Source organism: Dermacentor andersoni, chromosome 10, assembly GCF_023375885.2.
Source record: "Dermacentor andersoni chromosome 10, qqDerAnde1_hic_scaffold, whole genome shotgun sequence".
In the NCBI taxonomy this organism is placed as follows: domain Eukaryota; kingdom Metazoa; phylum Arthropoda; class Arachnida; order Ixodida; family Ixodidae; genus Dermacentor; species Dermacentor andersoni.
This window is the reverse complement of record NC_092823.1, coordinates 133,511,991-133,533,888: the sequence shown is the minus strand read 5'-3', so window position 1 is coordinate 133,533,888 and position 21,898 is coordinate 133,511,991. Positions and strand designations below refer to the sequence as shown.

The 21,898-nt window shown below is 42.5% G+C and overlaps 1 protein-coding gene across 2 annotated transcripts in view; it reads right to left on the bottom strand.

Moving 5' to 3' along the window:
- Nucleotides 1-21,898, bottom strand: part of LOC126545093 (uncharacterized) — an 80,787-nt gene that overhangs the window by 702 nt on the left and 58,187 nt on the right. The window contains exons 8-14 of one of the 2 annotated variants that reach the window (XM_055078238.2): nt 17,169-17,222; nt 12,401-12,480; nt 2,866-2,931; nt 1,984-2,372; nt 841-1,104; nt 698-778; nt 44-151 (exon numbers count right to left, since the gene is read on the bottom strand). In XM_055078238.2, the coding sequence (XP_054934213.1) occupies nt 44-151; nt 698-778; nt 841-1,104; nt 1,984-2,372; nt 2,866-2,931; nt 12,401-12,480; nt 17,169-17,222 (1,042 nt within the window). The remainder of the gene's footprint in view (nt 1-43; nt 152-697; nt 779-840; nt 1,105-1,983; nt 2,373-2,865; nt 2,932-12,400; nt 12,481-17,168; nt 17,223-21,898) is intronic. The other variant, XM_055078239.2, reaches the window with a different exon arrangement.

Below are 21,898 nucleotides of genomic sequence, written 5' to 3'. Positions count from 1 at the left end.
AACATTCGAGTTAGCTCCCTTCCCGAGCTGCAATAATACTCACGGGCTCGTCCTCCTCCTCCTCGTCTTCAGGTGCAGCATCATTGCCACCACCATCGCCATCACCACCACCCACACTGTCTTCAGTGTCGGCTGGGGGCAGCTCTCCATCCTGCGCTCAGAAAGTTGCACGTTCTAGGTATCCACGGCCTTTGTCACAACAGAAAACAGAACTACTCAAGGTGATCAAAAGTGGTCGAACAAGGCATGTCTTGGGCTGGAACCTTTCAACAAGAGGACCTATCTTCGTCAGGACTTGATGAAGACAGGTTCAACTGTCGAAATGTTGGCTCTGCAGACCTCCCTTGTTCGATCATGGTTGATCTTTATATAGCCTCATATGTGAGATGGTAGCCGTTCCTTTTTAATATTTACATTGTGACATAATGTCTGAGAAAAGCATGCTCGAAATTTGCCTCTCCAAGGTCAGGCAACAGTAATGGTAGCAAAAAAGTAGCACAATCAAAACAAGCAGAAGACAGGTCTTCACCATTCGATGCGGAGTACCTGAGGTGTCAGTCAGACAAGTGCAAGACAGTTGCAGCACAAATGACGCAATCCTTTTTTTTTTTTTTTTTAGGCAGCACCTTACCCCAAGCTTTCAACGCAATTTGGTGTTGAAGGCATTGTCCTGTCTAAGAGACATGCTGTTCCTTACCATGTCTTCCATCTCATTGAGTAGTACACTGCAGTCAAGTCGGGGGTATTGCCTGGGTGCTGGCTCCCAGGAGTCGACAATCTGTAGAAGAGAGACACAGTGAGCAGCTGCCCAGACATGGTAGCCTGGTTGTCAATGTGTACCCGTCGGATGTCCTCAAGGGAGCGGCCATGCACGTTGCGCCTGTGGCACTCCTCGGGATCTAGGCAGTCTGGCTCGCAGACGTACACTTGGAACCCATTCTGGCGTGCATAGCCTGAAAACTGCTCCAGCTGCTGTACCCGTGCCAGCACCGCATCAACAAGCACAAATGAGAATAGTCGGCCATCCACTGTCTTGCGGAACGACTTCAGCAGGCTGCTAAAATACACGTCCTCCATGTCTGCCTCATACTCGTACCGGAATTCCTGGTGGCCGGGAAAAAAGGACAGCGCCATTCATAAATGACAAGGAGCCTTTGGTACAGGAGGACACGCAACAACCAAACCTCGTCTGCAGCACCCATTGACACAGATGCTACTGGTGTCTCATTCTTCAATGGCTGTCCCAACAAGCCTTGTCACATAACCACTGAGAGCGCTTACGCAGTTTTTTAGATGAGGCACATGCTGGTTTGACAAGGGGAAACTAACCACAAGGAAAGCAATCCCCACACTGGTGCAAATCCATGCACTCTAGTGGCTGAAGTGGCAGCATGCCATATCACATTATTTTCTAACGTCGACTTGCTCTGACTTCGATAGCTGCTGATTACCATAGCTGATCAAACTTCTCTGGGTCTGCTGAGCACAACACTATTCTAAAAGAATTCACTAAGCACCATTTTTGTTAGGAGGCATTTGCTCTGACAAAACAAGCCCATTTAAAGCATCACATTCTCACCCAACATAAAAAAAAACAAATTGCAGTCATTTGTGTCCAATTTTGACAAACAATCACAATCTTCATTAATGTTGTGGGTAATTCTTTACTCTAACTCCTTCTGCCAGACACCTTTTTGATAGAAAAGCACCACGCAAGCAATATTAATTCTTCCAAGAATCATTGCAGCCATCCTAAACACACAATCACAGACCAAAAAGAGCATGGCATTTTCATTAATGTAGCTCCAAGTCGCACAATTTTCATTTTTGTACGAGTCTTAACTTCTGCCTTCTGTTCCAAAGTTTCAGCACTACAACCACCATTCATCAGCAGGTAGTGCCCAATTTACAACTCTTCGCTTTCATAACAGCATGTGAATCCTCGAGGGATCCTAGATATAGGTCATATGTGGAGCTACTCGCCTTTCGTTTCACACGCTTGCCTGTGTCGGGATCAAGCTCGGACACCTCCACTTCCTGCATAAAGTAGTCATCGAGGGCAAGTACCCGTGGCGCTACACTTCCGGCAGCACCCATCTCACGCTCCTTCAGGAGCCGTGTCAGATATGACTTGCCCGAGCCTGGCGGGCCACGCACGACCACGCAAAGAAGTGGCGGACGTGACTCGCGGCCAGGCAGCCCCAGCAGGTCCTCAACAGAAATGACTTGCGGTTCTGGAGGCGCAGGTGGCGGTGCTGGTGGTTCTGGGGTACTATGACGACTGCCACAATCCCTGAATGCCGGTGGAAGTGCCAGGTCGTCAATGATTGGCAAGCGCTCGCGGAATGCTGCTCCATGACCATAGTCCATCACTGCACCAGCCAGAAGCAGGAAGCAGCTCTGTTGGAAAAACTTGCCAACCACATTAAAGTGGTGCTAAACAGGAATATAAGGTTGAGCTGCATTGGTAAATTTCACATCTGAAATAGCAAAGTGTCTGCTATTGCCACGAGAGGAAGCTCTGTAAGACAGGAGGCAATAAGTTCCCGTACTGGTTCCTCATGTCGTGGATTTTGGGATTGTTTACGCAGGTCAAGTTAGGTAGCAATGACGCACCAGCACACTGAAACTTAAGAGTAAAATCCAAAAAAAGGGTTTGGTTTTCATTTTTATTACTAACCACCATTTTTGTGCAAGGGAATGAATATAAGAGCTATTAAAAATACTTAGTCTAAACTGCTTTGGTTTCACTCTATGCAGCACTATTCTGCTAGTTAGCAACCCAACATACCAGGGCACCAAATCTCATCCGCTTGTTTTTGTGGCTTTACACAAACATCAACAATGCCATGGTCACTACCTTACCTTTGGGTAGTTGCCTTTTCTCCTCTGCGCTCTTCCCATGGCCATAGTCAAATGACTCGAACCTCGCTGCGCAGAGAGTAAACAATGGGCGTTAGCCTAGACCAGTCAACCACCCAAAATTTTGTGCGCATGCTTTGTGTAAATTGCATGGAAGTCTGCTACTTTAATACAGGTGGTTTGCATTAATCTGACTATGACAAGAAATGTCACGGCCATAATTACATAAGGTTCAAATGAAGGGTTAGCGCGGTTAAAATTACGCTAACTAAACATTAATGAAAGTTAGTAGTAGCAGATGCACTGCTGCTACTTCTAAGAGCTGGGAAAGCATTTCCATATGGAAAACACAAATGTGAGCTACAAAGACCTGGTACTTATCTCAATGCACCTCCATTGTTCTTTGCAGCTATTTATGCTTTAATCTGACTATATCTGAGCTATGCTTTATTTGTAGCCTGCATTTGCAACACTTACCTGCCTACTCTTGTTAGGATAATATAGGTCTTAACAGTTAATAGTGGGTTCTTCTAGCAAGTAGGCCTTTCTCTGATGCCTTTCAACTGTTCTGACATATGGAAGGGCATTAGTTATTAAAAATGAAGCTGTGTGGTGCAACACTTCGTTGAAACTGTTATATTTATCTGGTACTGCTAATGCCATTCTACAGTACTTCTTAGCACACTAGTTTTACTTTCACATGCTTGCACTAAGCTTGCCCACTCTTTGGCCAGTTTTACAAGGAAGATATTTTGCAGCCTAGGAGACTTGCCACATAGCAGTACAGGCTTTTGTGCAAGCCTAATGTTTCATTTTTTTTTTGTTGAATAAATGTTCATTATTAACTAGTGCAATGTTGCCTGTTCATTTTCAAGGCAGAGTAACACCTTGTAGCTCATTGGCTGTACTCACATGGAAGCATGCATGTATTTGCATAACCAGGCCTTTCCCAAGGATCAATGAAGATGGTTTAGTGGACCTGATGTGATGTGGTCATGGAAAATTGTGCTTGCATCTGTTTCACTACCAAACTGTACTGCACAATACGCAAACAGCACCTATAGCTAAACCTTTATTTTGTTTGTTTGTTAAAAGGCACCTACTTCGCTTTACAATCGCTTTTTTAGGTTTAGACAGTTTTGGCAACTAGTTTACCTGTACCCTCTAGCATCTGCTAGAACAAGAGGTTCTGGCTGCTGGGCTAGGTGAGCCACACTTGCAGCTGTTGAATACAATATTGAGAAATATCGCATTGCCTCAGTGTGGCTATGAGATGCTACCTGCCTGTACCTGCATGTGCTGGCTCTGCACTGTTGCAAAGCAGTACTGCCACTGTTTCATATTTTCTTTGTTTAGGGACACCAAAAATCAAGGCCCAGGAAAGATTTCAACTCTGCTGTATTCAGCAGATTGCAGTTGGGAGATACACTTAACTTTTTCCACCATAAAATTGGGAATGCTAAATGCTGATGCTCAATGTTCCTGTGTAACCATTAAGAGCCCATTTGGTGGAAGGAGTGAGGTTTTCGGGACTGCAGACTTTAGCACATTTGGCCAAGCATAACTGAAACACTAGTCTGCCTCTTGAACCAGGCTAGTACTGCTGCTATCACAGATGCTCGGACTGAAGTACTGATTGTTGCATTGCTAGGAGTACCACGTGCACATCATTGTTCCAGCTAAACCACTAGCCGATTCCTGAATATCCCACCAAGGTAGAGTTTTGTAGTAGGTCCAGTTTAATAGGTTACATTTTCAAGGAATTGCTTGCCCGTTTCCTTCACAGTATAAAAGCCGAAGTGGCTATCCTCTGCAACGATGCCACTAAAGCTAATGGTGTTTTTGCTACAGTAGAACGGTGGCGCCATCTGTCACTGCTATGGTAAAAAGTGCGCTTCACCATAATGGCCACAGATGGTGCCACTGTTCCATGGTACCAAGATTTAGTTTTTTAGCTGCTCTTGCTACATACAATGCACACTTTGGATTTATTATGAATGAAACGGGGTAAAGTATGCTTGTAAACTTGGTATTAAGGTGGACCCACTACAAAATACAACCATGTGAAATTTAGAGCAAAAATCAGCAAGCAGTTTAACTGGAACAGTTATGTGCACTTGCTGCTTATAGTAATGCATCACTCAGTACATCAGCACAAGTGCATCTATGTGAGAGCGCAACTTTTCAGAAGTAGCACCTCCTAGCCTCAACGTACTACAGTCATGCCTCCCCAGTGCAGTGTAAGCAGTGCTCTTGTTGACATACCTGTCTTTTTGTACCCCTTGATCTCCTGTACAATGTACGGACACTGACCACTGTACAGGTGTACAGGCAGGACACTTTTGGCAAGCACTGTTTTGCACAAATGCAGATGCAGGTTCTTTTTTTTATTATTTGTGCTAGGCGTGGCAACTCACGATGAGAGGCGCTGTGGTCCGATTGCCAAGAGCAGTACTGTTGTGTTACAATCTGAAACTCGGAGCTTAATTCCGTGTTCGTAGCTTGATGAACGGCAGATGCAACTAAATGTGTTACTAGATGCCCTGCCAAAACAGCCCTCTAATCTAGGCCTCGTTACCATAGGGAGTGATCAATGGTCAAGAATGACTCATCACCAAGAATTCCACAGCCGACATTGCTAATGAATGCCCTTGCTGCTGATTTACCTCAAACTGCTCCAGAAGCATGCTGAGCTGTTCTAAACTTCAGCACTGAAAGGCTGGTTTCTAAGCTTGCCTACACAAACCTTTGCCAGGTGCCAGAAGCCTAAAGGCGTGGTTGCATGCGAGGAGCATCTTCCGTGACACGAAAAATGTACTCATCACCAGTGCTAAAATGAAGTGCCATAGAAATAGGCCCTACAATTGGAGCAAGTACCATTAATGGTGTCTAGGCAACTTTTGAAGTATTAGCCTCTTCTACGTTGAAGTCAAATTCTTTCACCTAGATTAATGTTCTGCTTACATGTACTATACTGTGCTACCTGCTGTTTCTCAAAGCATTGAAAAAGAGGGCATAATTATCACAAGCTTTGTCATCAAACTAAAGAGAGGGGCCCTGTAGCATCAAATTACCTCTTCTCATTTTATATGGTTATTCTAGCTAACTACAGCTCATTTCTGAACTTAATGGCATTCAGCACATGAAAGATCACATTAGTACATAAATTAGCTCAGCTTAACATTACCCAATATGTCACTGCACCCTATTAAAGCAAACTTCATATTGATAATCTTGAGAATAACGAGTGTTTTGTTTCGCATCAGGGAGTTGCACCAGGTGACCCTTACTTTGGCCATGCAGTTTTATGACTTGCATGCTGCCCGCCTGTGAGCCAAACAACAAGCCCAAACATTAGGTTTACTCTGTGAAGAGCTTTCATGGATTTTCAATGCTTAATCTCAAACAAAGGCCCCTTAATCCTACAACCTGCCCAGTAATTATGAGAAGCTTATCATATAGGGAAGTATTAGTACTGCCATGAAATACTGTGCAATCAATATGGCTGCAAAACTTCTTTGCCCACCAAGCCATTACACAAAGCTGCTAATTTTATTCAAATGTTCATGCAGCATCTTTTTCTTCTCAATTTACATATCCACAAGAAAGTTTAAAGGAGTACTGATATAAAATTTTCTTTTTGTCATTTTTATTTTGCACTATGTGAAGGTTAGAACCCTCTGCGCCTTAGAAAAACTACCAGCAAGTGCCCTAAATAATTTACTACAAAGCTTGTTTCTACAGACCAGCTTCGGTTACCCTGGAGGTGGACATATCATGACATCACAAAGCAGCGCCTAGCTCCGTTCCTGGAACCCATCGCAGTAGCTTAGTGGCTATGGCGTTGCACTGCTGAGCTCAAGGTCCCGGGTTCTATTCAGTCTGTAGCAGCCACATCCAGGTGGGGATAAAATGCAAAAATGCTTGTTTACTTATATTTAGGTGCACGATAAAGAACCTCAGGTGGTCAAACTTATTACTGAGAGCCCACTACAGCGTTCCTCTAATCAGGTCGCAGTGTCTGGCATGTAAAGGCCCACAATTAAACTTTTTTGGTACCTAGTATCACCACAGCTGCCAGACTTCAGCACAGCAAGAAGGAATGCTTCTAATACTCTTGCTTCTTTTGTCATCATCCCTAGTCTTATTGCTACACAAACACCAAATTTTGCTCTGTCTGTGTGATGAAGGTGTCAATAACACCAGGCCTGGCATTATTTGAGCCCACCTATTGTACCAAATTAAAACATGTTTCCCAGTCTTCATTGCTTGCTAACTATCACCTTTTCATGTGCAAGAAGCATGTAGAGCTTCTACAACTTCGAAAACATATGTCAGTACTCATTTTTTAAAGCAGTTTTTTCATTAAGAACTTGAACTTCTCAATTTCTATTATCTTGTTTTGTCAGGACACACTATACTACAATGTTTCAATAACACCCAAACAGCACCCCTGAGTCTCTTGTCATTTTCTTACATCTTTCACACCAGTAAGGTGGTCCTCACAGCAACTACTGCAACCTTATGTGGTTAAACTGGCACCAGACACTACTTATATGCCTACATTTGACCAACTAGTAGAGGCAGTACTTCCACTGACCTCCATCATTGCAGCTGCATAATGTCATGCTCCATATCAGCTAATTACATGCAACAGTCTGTTAGCACAGCAAAAAAAGTGTGCGGCATATTTAGAATCTCTCTCTGGATCAAACAGAGGAAACATTCCCTTAAAAATCTCATATAAAGATAGGACACAGTTGCAAGCAGTGAAGTGTTAGAGGCTGGTGGTACTAGTTAAAGGCCAACTACAACGAAATTTCGCATTTATCTAAATTGGTTTAAATGAGTAGCATACTACTGAAGCACTCTGCAGAGCCCTTAACTGTCTAATCTTCTTAATAGCCTTTGAATGGCAACTGAGCAGACAATACGGGCACCTCATGGTTAGAGGATATGGCGCACATCGCACACCATGGCCTCGGCAATTTTCAGTGTGTCACCTGCATAGTTTCTCGCTTTATTACCTAGAAAGAAATCTGACGCTGCTGCGCTGTGGTATGCATGGGAATGCTGGTATAATCAGCCTTCGGATTGGCATCATTCTTGGAGAGCCAGGACATATTGAAAATGGCACGCAAAAAGCTGTTTTAGCTTTATTATTACGCAAAAACATGTTTTCTTTTACGGAGAACTTGTTATTGCATGCACAATTATATGAAACGTAATAAGTATCAGTGGGCCGCTAAAGTTGGAGGGCAAACGACAAGATTCGTGCTTGCTTTGAAACAGTTTGTAGTCTGTTTTTGCTTTTTTTCACTTGGTTATGCATTGTAGGTGAGTAAACTTCACTGGAAAATGTAATATGTGCGAATGGAAACATTTTATGAAGATTTTAGTTTAAGAACGCATTATTTGAGTAGCCATATCCACGCTTTAGACGAAGCGTCTTAACACCACCAGCCAACACAAGCCTTGCAGACGCACATACCGTTTTTCCCATGACGGCACAGCGCCCCTTAGGAAACTCTCATAGACGGTGGTGCCAGATTTCCCTCTAGGTGTTATAGTCAGAAACTCTATGGTCACCTGCGCCCCCTAATCTTAAAGGCCATGCTAAAGGCTTGCCCTGGTTCCCAACCTTCTGGGTCCTGTCTCATTTCTGGCGAGCACCAAAAAAAAATTTTTTTTTTTTCAGTTTTGATATATATTTCTATTTTAGAATGCTTTTTTTAGAACATCCACTTGTATTTCAGAAAGTAAAATTTTGCACGAAAGCTGCTACATAACCTATCTGAAGCTAGGCCTCCTACATGGTCAAAAATTGTGTTGCAGTTGGCCTTTAAATGACAGACGGGCTTATTTTCAAAATCAAAGTATCCAACGATCAAAGCAATCCCCTAGAATTTCGACACACAACTACATATCATATAGTTGAAATAGTGAACTACTTTCGTACCCCCCTCTTACTTCTACGTTACAAATACTTGCAACAATTAGTTCTTAAGCTCATTAAATTATGTTTCAATCTGAATGTGGAATGCTTAACAAGTTACTATTGATAAGCAAGCAAGCAACTCTAAAACAGACATATGCATCAGGTAATGCAACCTGCAAGCTAGTTGCCTGAAGTTATGCATTTGCAGCATTGCATGGAACTGCTGACAAAGAGCATGGCTTCTACCTCTCGGCTATAAGCTGGGGCACTGAAAAGTTTCTACTGCAACCCTGGAAATGTCTTCCGTCTTTAGTCTTCCTTTTTTTTTTCGCATAACTTTGAAAACTTCGGAATATGTGCTTCTAGTGAACCAACACATTACAGTTGATTACGATTGTATTAAACATCTACATGCTTCGCTTAATGCCCTCAGCAAACCAAACTATCGGAATGCAATTTAAGCAGTACAATTTTCAGAATGACCTTCTTGGAGTACTCTGCAATTTAAGCTTGTAGGCTTTATAAAAGGAATGAATACCATATTTACACGATTCTAGCATGCACCTTTCTTGGCTAAATAGTGAGTCGAAATTTGCGTGCCCGTTGCAATTGCAGCTAATTCTACTCATCAAAAACAAAACTGATTCTTAATTTTAAAAAAAGCTTAATGCAAGGTAGCTAGCCGCACTGCCATTAAACTTTTTTTTTTTATGCTTTAATTTGCACTCAGCATTTTCTAGTTTTCTGTATGTGTGGCATTTCTAATGAATTAGATGAAACTAAAGACGACTTTCTGTGGTCGGTAGACAGCGAAAATGAGGTGTCGTTGGACTCCGATAGCGACTAGCTGCTAAGATTAGGCTGTGCGCATGTCCATTTACCTTTGTACATTCCGTAAAATTGTTTTACACTGTATGAGTCAATATGTGCCCGGTATAATCTGCACCAAGTTATTTTTTGGATATGTTGGCGGTAATATAACCGTGTCTTACAATCGGAGGTGCGGTAGAATCGTGCAAATAGGTACTAAAGCCACGGCCGGCATGAAAAGTGTATACAAGATGACCTAACCAGGGTTGCTCAATGGTTAAGCAATGATGGTAATTTCAGATTTTCAGCAGTTGACAATTTTCTACTAGATGTCTGCTGAGAGGATAAGCACGACTACTTAGCCACTACATTTAGAGTTCTCAAAACGTGCAAGTAATATTTTGACTAGCTGCAAAGTTCCTAAAACCCATTAATTTTTGTCTTTTCAATTGCCTTGATGGCAAAAACTAACTAGCAATCGAAGCCTTATGCAACTATCTTCAAGAACACAAGAGGCGTGTGCAATGCAATTTATTGCAGTTATGACAAACTTGAAATATGGCTTTGTCAGCCAGATGAGTTACTGTTGTCAATGGCGTACCACACAGGATTTTATTTTTTTTCCATGAGAGGAGTCTGGAGAGTCCAAAATCACTTATAGCGGTCTCCGTTGAGCTGCCGGATCTCGGAAAGAGTACAGTTTCACTACCCAATGCAATATTTGTTACACAACTAACTGTGTAAGGATGCCAATTTTGTCCAGTAGGAAAGCTGAAAATTTGACTAGTTTAAGTTTGTAGCTACAGCTTGTCTCGTTACATTGCTTAGAAGTAAGAGAGTTTTGTGCCAGGTTGGCCATAGACAAGTTATTCAGTCTCCTGAACTACTGTTTTTTACATTACGAGTTTTAAATCATAATTGCTTTCATGTTACATTATTTATTTTACACAATGGGTTTTACATTATGGCTTTATGCAGAATCATCTTAATGTTCAGCACTCTTATGCTTATGTACACCATGCATCAATGCATAAATAGGATTTCATTAAACTGCAAGTAGCATTTAAGAGGTTTGTGCTATGTGACACATGAAGGATGCACAATTAGACAGCTTCTACTGAAGGCTTGTGCTGAACAGGAATTAGGGGTGTGCGAACAGTGATATTTGAGGCCGAATTGAATAGCGCCAGAAGCGAATAGAATATTGAATAGTTTTCTAATAATGAACAGCCGTTATCGCAATTAATATAAAACAATGTTCACATCCTAGTATTCTTAAAGTTAGCAAGTTTCTGTCATTACATAGCATGTTACAAAACATTTATTAAAAGCACAAATGGAGTATTAGGAGCAAACAAGTAGTTTCTTCGCATACACAGTGCGAGTGATCGCTGTATAGCCTGTGAAGTATGGCTACCTAAGCGACGTAGCCTGTACCACCACACAAGTTCTCATGTTTTACGTCTATACTACGGCTGCGGGAGTCAAAACTTACGGTACTTTTGCTCAAATCTTATGTTTAATTGGGCGCAGTTAAAGTTTTGAAACAGTCAAGAAGTATTAGAAAAATTTTGCATTTAAGAATAGCGACTATGCGATTTGTTATTCGAAAGTTTCAAATATTCGCACACCCCTAATAGGAATCATTAAGTTACAGGAGTTGAGATTTGCTTTTGCCAACATTACTATAGGTGCAACATTTCACTGCTAGATTTACACCACTGTACACAAATGAACTGCACCTTTAAGCACCATATTTGCAATTATGGCCAGTGTTGCAATATCAGGATAAGTTGACAGTATACTCAAAGCTATGCCACGTGGATAAACACTGCTTGCTCTCAGTCTAAGCAAATGGGTGCAATACTTTTATGTGTGCCTCCTCATTCGGAGCAGCAGAAATTACTTTTTAAAACAAAAGTGACTCCCTTTAAGGCAAACTCCTTTAATATGATGTCTATGACATGGCACACACATCAAGGACCTCCATTTAGTTCCCACAGATAAAGTAAACTTTTGCTTCGTAAATTTGTAGTAAGACCAACTGACCTTCAAGGTTATTTCATGTTCGCCTCAAAGGGAGTCTGCTTTAGGCTAATGTGCTAGAAGAGCAAGCAAAGATATTTAAAATGAAGATGGTGCCAATTAGTTTCGCCTGTATAGTAATGCAGTCAAACCTCGACATAACAAACACGGTACAACGAATTGTAAGATTTAATGACGTAAATGCAGGAATTTCCTTGCTCATATCAGCATGCAATGAACGTGCTAGTAAAGAATATTGGATATAATTAGGGTGTTTTCGTGTCGAATATGACTTTATTTCAACAAGGTTTGACTGTAATACAGTACTGCTGCACGAACGGCTTAAATTTTTTTGCTCACGTGATTCTCCTTCTTCTGGAAGGTATGTTTTGCCAACTGTTTACTGTTGCGCATGCGAACAGTGGTAGCCTACCCGAGTATCGTCCCTGCATAGATTGTCCTCAGTTTTTGAGTCCTCTCAAATTTCTCTATAGACTTCGGGTTGATTTAGGGTCTCTTAGAGACGAGGCTCCCTAGCGCGGCACGAGTGCCTGCAGACAGACACCGCACGATGTGGGGAGAGTGCCAGAGGCACTTCGCCCCCCGCGCTGCCCCTCCCCCCCAAGCCCCTCTGCCCAGCAACTCCATGCAATGGACGTGGCCGCAGAGGGGGCCCGAGGGAAGACAGCGTGTCTCTCTGCTGGTAGACAACATACATGAGAGGCCCTTTATTCGCAACGATGGCCGGCTGCTACTTGGCTTTACCTCCTCCAGGCAGGTCGGCTGGCCGATGACCGTAGTCAATCACTTCGGGCTCCCACGGTGCCTCTGGCGGCTCCTCTGCCCTGGCCAGAGTCAGCCCCCCAGAAGAAGAGGAACAGAGCGTCACACACACACAGGAAGAGGGCACAGGCATGAGAAGAGAACGAGAAGCAGAAGGCTTCCATCCAAGCCTTTCCGAGTGTGCCCCCTCAGTGCCGTGCTATCTCCACAGCTCTCTCTTTGAAGTCCGGCAAAAAGTGTGTGCCCAGTGGTGGTAACACTGGCAGATTTGCGAGCAATGCTTAGAACATGGCTTATTTTGTTACGATGGGAAATGCAAGCACGTGGCCTACATTACGAGCACAATGAGCAGCAAATCGTAGGTGTTTATGTGGATATCAGAGCAGACCGGCTGTCTGTCTATATGATGACTCTAATGCTGAAAGCAACATCAACCTGTTTGGTGCCTGCCACTTCGTTGTGACAGAATAAACGCTATTTCATGAATGCTGCAAAACTCCATTTTTAGCACGAGGTGAGAATGAGTGTTTGGAATGTTGCAAGCTGATGCTGCCAAGAACAAGAAATGACCCCTTTCATAGTGGGCTTCAATATACAGCCCGAAGCAAAGAAAAGCAACTAATCAAGCCCGCATTCAACCAGACTACCATAGGTTTCTTTCTTTTTCTGTGTGCGCTTTTTTTTAAACTGGGGCTGATCTGCTTTACTGTGAAAGTTTCCGTGCAAACCAGCAAAGTTAAACATCAAGATAAACAAGCAAAACTTTCATATGCAAAGCAAACCAATTTTTGTGAAAGTTGGCTACAAAGTTATCAAATTCATTTTGGACTGTAGAGAAACACGATTAGCTACATGATTAGCTGATACTTATCCAACTGGTTTGACAATGCCTACGCCACAATTCGGCACATCTATTGCAGACGATACAGTGGCAGTTGCTGTCTGTTCTAGGAGCACATAATGGCTAAACTATTCAAACTGAAGTGTAGTCAAAACACGAGTCTACTGGGATAGTGGATGTTGCAATGCTGGCAGTGACAGCTTTTGCTCCGAAGGTGCCATTATCACTTACAATCTGTCTTAAAGTGCAAAGTGTTGCTGTACACTATATATACATGTATGCATGCATGCATTTAACATCTATATGCATGGGTCCTTGCACATTACACTAAATCGCAAGTGCAGAACCACATACACTTGCAACACTTAACCAGTGTATAGCACGAGTTTCACACTCCATGCCTAAGAACAGCTGCAGCCATGTAGAACTTCACAAGTTTGTACAAACCCAGAAAAAAAGTAAACAGCGTTGCTTCTGTGTTTTTCATTAACTGCAATTAAAACTTCCTCATTACAACTCACATCATTAAAAATAAATTATCTGGCACAGCAGATGGTGACAGGAACAGTGCTTACTTCCACAGCCGACAAATTACAAGTGCTTGGATATGTCCTATGCTCTACATCCTGTTTTAGGTGCTGTTTCTTTCATTACACAACTGCCATATAAACTACAATTAGTGCTCCGCTGACACAGCAGCATTTCAGACATGGGTTTGCATCACCTTGCAACTTCCTCTCAATCCTTCATTGACGGCTCTAAAGCACTGACGTGTACACTCTGCCGGCATTTACCAGTGTGCATCCTTTTTGCTTGTGCAACTAAGAGAGAATTGCCCAAAAGCCCAGCACATATTAAGTGACCTGCCCGCTTCTCATGATGTTGCAAAAACAAAGCACCATCTACCGCATTTCCACACAGACCCATTCAAGTACATGCTGAAGAGTAAGCTGTTTCAAAGCATGGATAAAGCAATGCAAAAGCCTCAAAGGCCAACTGCAACAATATTTCACTTTGCCTAAATTGGTTATGAACGTACTACTGAAGCAATCTTGGCGAACCTGCAATTCTCTTATTCAAAGCTTTTAAATAGCACCGAAGCAGGCAATGTGTGCAGCTCGTGGTCAGAGCATATGAATCATCTGACATTTCTCAGCACGCCGTGGGCAGTCATGGAGAGGAGGTCATGCAGAACTTCCAGTGAGGGGTAACAATGGCATATTTTTGTGTATGTGTGCGTGCAACATAAACGGCTATTTTTGCTAGCTTTCTGCAACGCACCTACTTGTATTTAAAGCGTAAATGTTTGCACAGAAGCTACTGTATATATCTTCATGAAATTCTTATGGGCGTCTTATGAGCTTCTCATGGGGTCCAAAATCTTGTTGCAGTTAGCCTTTAAAGGGTAGCACATGCAAGCACTTTTCCTGTGCAGAAACATACTTCTAATTATAATGTAAAGACTAATCAAAATGAATGAAACATGCATGTCAGCCTCTCAGCCAGGGTTCGTACAGAACATTTGATGACATTTGAGAACATTTAATTTGAAGGATGACGAAGGTCAAAATTCAAGGAGGGAGAAACAAACCTTATTCGTGCACACACACTGAAATACAGTGTAAACTCCTTCGTAGCTGCTATTTCTTGCAGCTAAGCAGCAGCTGCTGAGTTGGACACACGCTTCAAGCTCTTCAGGTCACTTTTCTAAGCCGACTTTCTCATTGTAATGATGTCAATCGCCTTCTGCCATGATGGTTAGTAGTGTCCAACCTCAGTGAAAAATACTCGTTATGCTAATATCAAATGGCTGAAACTTACTTTCTGCCAGTCATTTCTAGAGCCTAGGCTCAAAAATTGAGCCATGATGGCTGTTGTGTAAACCAACAAGCAAAATAACAAAATGGTAGCATGGCTTGGTAGCTCAATCTGGCTTTGTCTAGCTCCACGATGGCAACGGTGACTTAAACAAGTCTGGCTGGTGGCTGTTGACTCCACGTTGCAGAATTTTAGTGACACTTCCACAATAAAATACTATGATTGTTTCCTGATAGACAGTGCCCATGGCATAGGCATTGTGACAAGTGTGCTACTTTGAATTTTCAAAAGTAACCTCCAACCCCAGTTTGCAAAAAATTCAAGGAGCAAGTTTATTTTCAAGAAGCTTTAAGGGCCCTTGAATTTCTTTTTCTAAGTGCACGGGTTTTCAAGGAAGTGTACGAACCCTGCGAGTCACGGCACCTTGGTTAGTTGTGAAGCACATGCACCAGAGAGAGATATTCATGCTACCATGCCAACAGCATCAAGGAACAATAAAAGAAAGCTATAAAACGAAAGTGTAAGTACACTTACATATACTCGCAACCTCACTAACACCTGAATAATACTTGAGCATCAGGGCAACATGCAATGGGGTTATATGCTTCAGGGAGCTACCTGAATCACCAAGCAAACACTTGAACGGCGAACCAACAGCATGCTTTACGTTGGACTACTGCAGATGCTTCCATGTATGACGGGTTCAGAAAACGGTGCAAATTTGTGCTCAACCAATGTTTTCAGAAGCTATTCAATCTACGGGAATATGTCAGCAACATCTACGAAGTATGCTCGTTAATGGTTGATCTGCTGATACATAGGTAGGCAGTGCTTGTTGGCAGCAATTGAGGACACACTTCCCAACTAATGTTGTTGTTTCGGTGCAACAAAGCCACCAGCAACGTGGTTCCTGAGGTGTATTTATTTATGACTGCTTCCTCGGAGCAATTGTCCTTTAGCTGTCACTAAGGCGCTCGAGTCATTGCACTGTCACTACTGCTACCGTCTGGTATGCTTCAAAAGCTTGCTGAATTATTCTAGTCGCTAAAAGCAGCATCAGCAGCATTAAACATTTTCACTCCACAAAGAAGTACAATGTTGAGGCACTGGTGTCTACATTTTTTTTTAATGTTCAATTGGCTAGAAGTGCCGCAACAAAATTTCAAACTTCTGGCTGAATTCTAGCATTAAATTGAGACTGAACAGGCAGATGCAGGGAAACCTGCCTTGAACACAGCAAGCAGGAAGTGCTAACTGTAAATCCACTCTGGACCAAGCACTAGGAGATGAACAGCCATGCGCCACAGAGAAAAATCCAGCCTTACTGCAGACTGAACAGTGGAAATTCCCATCAAATTCCCAAGAAACATTATAATGGATAATGTGCTGTGGTCATACAAATGCTTCCTTCCGGAATTATCACTTTGAAAGTTCTCTCCACTTAGGCAGTGGTCTACATGGCAATACGCATCACATATTCTCCATATACCACAATGTTCCTCCTTTTTTTTTTTTAAATAGAAGAAAATTAGGCGCATAAATGATCCCGGAATAACACAGCCACAAGAACCTTGCTGTGGTACATTTTGCCAGAATGGCCAAGAATGCTACATTGTATCAAAACTAAACTGCTAGCAAGGCAATTCATCTCTGAAGAATGTAAGGACACGAACACACGAGACTTTTCAGCGCTACAGCTCGCAAGGCTGTTACTGACTTAACAAAGTAAGCTGTTAGTTGGAGCTCATCGAGAGGTGGTGGCAGAATCACTGACGGCAGCAAGAATATCCTGGGACATGTTTTACCAAAGAATACAATAACATGAGAAGGCATGGAAGGACAGAATATTGCGATGGTATGGGAAAAGTAAGAGAACAGATGTGAGGACAGGCTTGCACATCAGCGAAAAAAGATGCATGGCAGGAGAAAAAAAGAAAAAAAAATGCACGCTGAAACGACGATGAGGACGCTTATACTCGAGGCACAGCACAAGCACTGCATGCACGTGACGCAGAGACCACGCCTAATGGCTCGGGCACGTAGATGGCCATCCAGGTGGCATGATCGGCGTACGGGCAGCCGCCGACTCACCAGGGGGGCGGCGGCAGCCGCCGATCCCAGTCAAACGGTGGCTCGTCCGGGTACCTGCATTGCCCATGGGACCGAGCGCTCTACCGAGATGCCAGACATGCACTGCATGCTATACGGTGTGTGTCACACACTGGACTAGACGCTTTTGGATGCAATGCATTGTCTGCTTTTATTCCTTCCAGTGGGAGTCTGACTTGTCCACATGTACTGGCTCATTTTGGATGCCACTACGGTAGACTTCCATTAATTTGACTCCATATAATTTAATTTTGTGGTTGATTTGATCTCGACCGAAGGTCCCTGCTGGCACCCATTCATTTCTATGGGCCCAAACTTTCGTTACTTCGATCCTGAAATTGGCCTTCAGTGGATAATTCAAGCCCGACCAGTCGGCATGCACTAGTGAGACTGCTATACTGACACCAATAGCAACCCCTTTAATAACAGCGTGTCTCGGTGGAGCTTAGGGGACAGTAAATGCATCGAACACAAGTCATTTCCCTGTGAAAATACCTATTTTCAGCTTGCTCACAGTAGCTCACAAAAGACAGTTTTAGTTTCATGTATGTTGAAGTGCTACACATACATGATCTTGTGGGATCAATATGCACACGTGCCAAGCATCTCACGTACGCACGTGAAATCTGTTCCCTTGCGCTGCGTGCCCTAATTTACGTGATAGGCTCAGATAACTACGAGGCAGAGAACGCAGCACAAGATAGCAAAGACATGCAGTTCACAAGGTGCAAGAATCGAGCGTTGACTCCGGTTCCTGCTTGTTTTGGTTGAACTTAGCTGGAATAATGCTTACATCTGCCGGCAGAGGGCACCAATAGACATGCAGAAGCAACAATATAAATGTTTGCGAGGCCTCCACCCACAGACTGTTGTTGCATACATGAAACTACATGTGTGGCACGTAGCACACATAGAACTCTCATATTTGCATGTGCAAAGCTTCTGCATACACGAAACTAAAACTGTGTAATGTCTGATTATGGTATTTACCCAATTCTAATGTGCGCCTTTCTTTTTCCCCAAGAAAACTGGGCTGAAAATTGCCTGCTAGGTGCAGTCAGATACAAAACCAGGGGAGGTATTCTGTAAGAGTCCACCTATTGGACATGTCCATTTCGTCTGCTGCTCAAGTACCGATTGGCTGTGGTACCTTGCCGCTGCAGACACCCAGCCCAGCCCAGCCAATCAGAACACCACCAGAATATGTCTCTTACAGAATACATCCGCTGAACCGCGTTCGTATGCTTCACCGCACAATATGGTTGTATTGCGTCGAAGCCAACGTCCAAAAGCTGTGCGGTTAAGCATACTTAAGAAAAGTGGTTGCCATTGGATTCTTGCTAATTTTTCTTGCTAAATAATTGAATGCGCATTAGATTTATATTTTGTTTAGGAGCATTAATGCCAGTTCTTCGTTAGTTTCCTACTTTGGACACGCACAAAGCAGGCACATCTTTGATTTAGGGGTTTGATTAGATTAGACAAATAGTGCCAAATGAATCGGAGGGACGTCCCGACGTTATTGTTTCTTTTTCTGCCCCTTTTAATTTGACCCGTCGGATAACTAGACTAATTTCGTTGATGCTACCAGGACCGAATTAACAGAAGTCGACTGTAAGTAAGCAGGCTTGAATGCACTATTTTAACGCAACACAGGGTTTCCTCTTTGGCTCAAAAGAGATGGCTTTTGATCTTAGTAACGAAGTGCCAATGGCACATGGCAGTACTTTCACATTATTCTGAAGTTAGGGCCCATATGTCACATACACTCATGAAATTCTTATTTGGGCTCACAATAAAACTAAATGGCATCTCTTTTGTATTTTTTCCCCCCAATTTGCAATGGCACATAAAGGGATTCTAACATTCAGACATCATCCACTGTAGATGTGCAGTGTGGTGGACAAATCCCAGAGTCTCACTGCTGCAGTCACATGCATTTTTATTTCAACCACTACCCTGTATTTCCGAAAATGTTAAATTTTTGTTGTGCATTTTTCAATAAAGCACTTAGCTTTGCTTAACTGCTTTTTATTAAAAAAGAAAGCAAGAAGCCACCATGATATGCATCTTGGTCATCTAGAAGTGAGCCACTTTAAAGATATGGATTGATTCCACTGCCTATCAAAACAAAAATTCCAGATGAATCAGATAATGGAAGCCAAGTGCTCATCAGGAATGCTGACCGAAAAATGCAACCTTGTTGCAAAATTAACAATGAAGACAAAGCAGCAGTAAGTGCTCAATCTTTACACCTTTAAAGTTGTTATCATGGTAATGCAAGTCACTGTGCATTAATAAACCCGGAATGCTAAATCAAAAAAGTAGCAAGCCTGCGTAACCCGCAGGAGCTTTTTAGCGCTTTCCGCAAGTCTATATTACAGCACATGCATAGGTTTTGTGTACACTATACTGAAGTTTTCCACTGCCAGTAATAAGCTGATCTCATAACAAGTTTTAACACTGCCACAAAGGATGCTAATATTTCTAGCTATCAGCAGACTGAATGGCAATTACGGTAAGGAACATAAAGTTGTAGTTTTTTTTTTTATATATATATTATAATTTCCTCCCATAAAAAAATTGCCTGAAGCCATAGGACTGAGGGGTAGTGGGGCTACTAATTATGGATGGGGTGTTCATGATGAATAAGGTGTGGGCAGGGAGGTGTAACCTGCACCAGTTCAGAAGGCATCATCAAACCCATGGCATTGCAAACTGAGCCCTGATAATGATTTATAGCATTATCTAAAGTAATTACATCTCCAATACATTGCCCACTGACCATTTATCACAAAATACAGAATGCTTGACCATCCCAATGCAACACCACAGCCAATGCAGAGTCAGATATTACTGTGCCCATTCGCTACAGTGGGGTGTACTTTGCGTTTTATTGTACGGCTGTCTACATTCTACACAAAAGCCAGTGACGTACAGTCAATTCAAGTTCACTCAACTTCAGTTAACTGTAATTTTTGATTCATTCAAATGCACTGGAAAGCCCCAGCAGAAAACTTGTCATGGAAGGAAAATTCATTTAGTACGAACTCGAAAACGTGCTGCTTCAGTTCGTTCAACCCCCACAGGTGCCCCCTCATATGTGCAGCATTTAGTAAACGCCTGAAAAGGCAAGAAATTCAGCACATGATGCTACTGCTTCCCTGGGTGTAAAGCTGTTACTTGAATTTATTTTTATCCTTTAGTGGCTGACACTCCTTCCACCCATGGAGCCATTTGTTCACCCTTGGTTCATGGGAAACATAGCTTTTAAACATATCGGCACTCTTTGCCTCATAATGGCTCGGTTGTGCTTTAAAAGCAAACAAAATGCGATTACAGATGAATTCAAGCAATAAAAGAGATCTTAATTCATTTTGCCACCTTTAATTTGACCTTTTGGATAATTGGACCAAATCTTGAGGTCCCGCAAGGGTTGAATTGATCAGAGTGGACTGCAGCACTAAGAACGCCTTTTTATGCATGTAAACATTTACGAAGCATATTAGCTCTTGACGACTCTCGTTACGCCTTCACAATTGACTTGCACGCTCTTCAAGATTTTAGATTTCTGATCAATTTTATGTTTGCTAAGGGAGCAGGCAATGACTTGGTATACTACCGCAATCTACAGAAATGATCTTGAAGGGGCCTTTCTACACAGCAGACACGTTCGTCTCAGCGCAAGATAAAGTCAACCTTTAAGGAGTTCTACAGAAAGTGTTTTCAGGTACAGTGGCCACCCTTTGAGATGAACAACCTAACATTGTGGGGACTTTGTTAAGCTGCCTATGTATTCAGTGCTCTTTAAACAGAAGCTTTCAAGAGATGAACACTTACAATTCACATAAAAGGAAGCCTACTGAACAGTACCATCAAAATTATCCACCGACAAAAACCACAATGTGGCACACATTAGCATTCCACCCAGCTTCCTTGAATCCAACTAAACAAATCATCAATGTGACAGTGACTACTGGCATCGTTATACTCGCAGCATAGACTCTGAATTTGCCAACACTGTTTTATTGTATATTGGAGAAATTTCACACATTGAAATTGGGCTTTGTTCGTAAGGTGCCGTCCTATCGCGAGTTGGAAAAGCATTCATTCTAGTGCTACTTCTTGTTCTGCACCCAAGCTGGTTTGCTGCTAGGTGAACTGGTAGTTTCAATATGACTGTGAGCATGGCCCGCTCATCTAGAGACTGCGGACAATTTGTCTTTACATTAGTTTGCATTCACTTTTACTGCAGGGAGCTGTCTGGTCAAATCAGATCTGCATGCGCCCAGCATGTGCACGTGTAGAGATTTTTTGCTTAATAACGTCGAAAATGGGGCTGCATAGTTGATTTGGCATGATTCAAAATGCAACAGAATTTCGGTTTATAGTCTTGTTTGAAGTAATGCTGTTACACTTTGAATCAGAGCCTAGCCTCAAGAAATACCCCACATTAAAGAATATAAGCTAATTCCTAAATGCTATACAAAACCATCAAATACAAGCCACAATAGTTTGAATGCTTGAAGACTGATATATTAGTCATATCAAAGCCTCATAAAACAAGTTGCAGTGTTTTTTTTTTTTTGTTTGTTTTTTTCTTACGGCCCAGTGAGAAAGGTGGCAATAGGTGGATGAACTGCAGGATCCCACTGATATGCTCCCAGTAACTGCAGAATGGTGGCATAACTCTGGTAAAATGACAAAAGGTT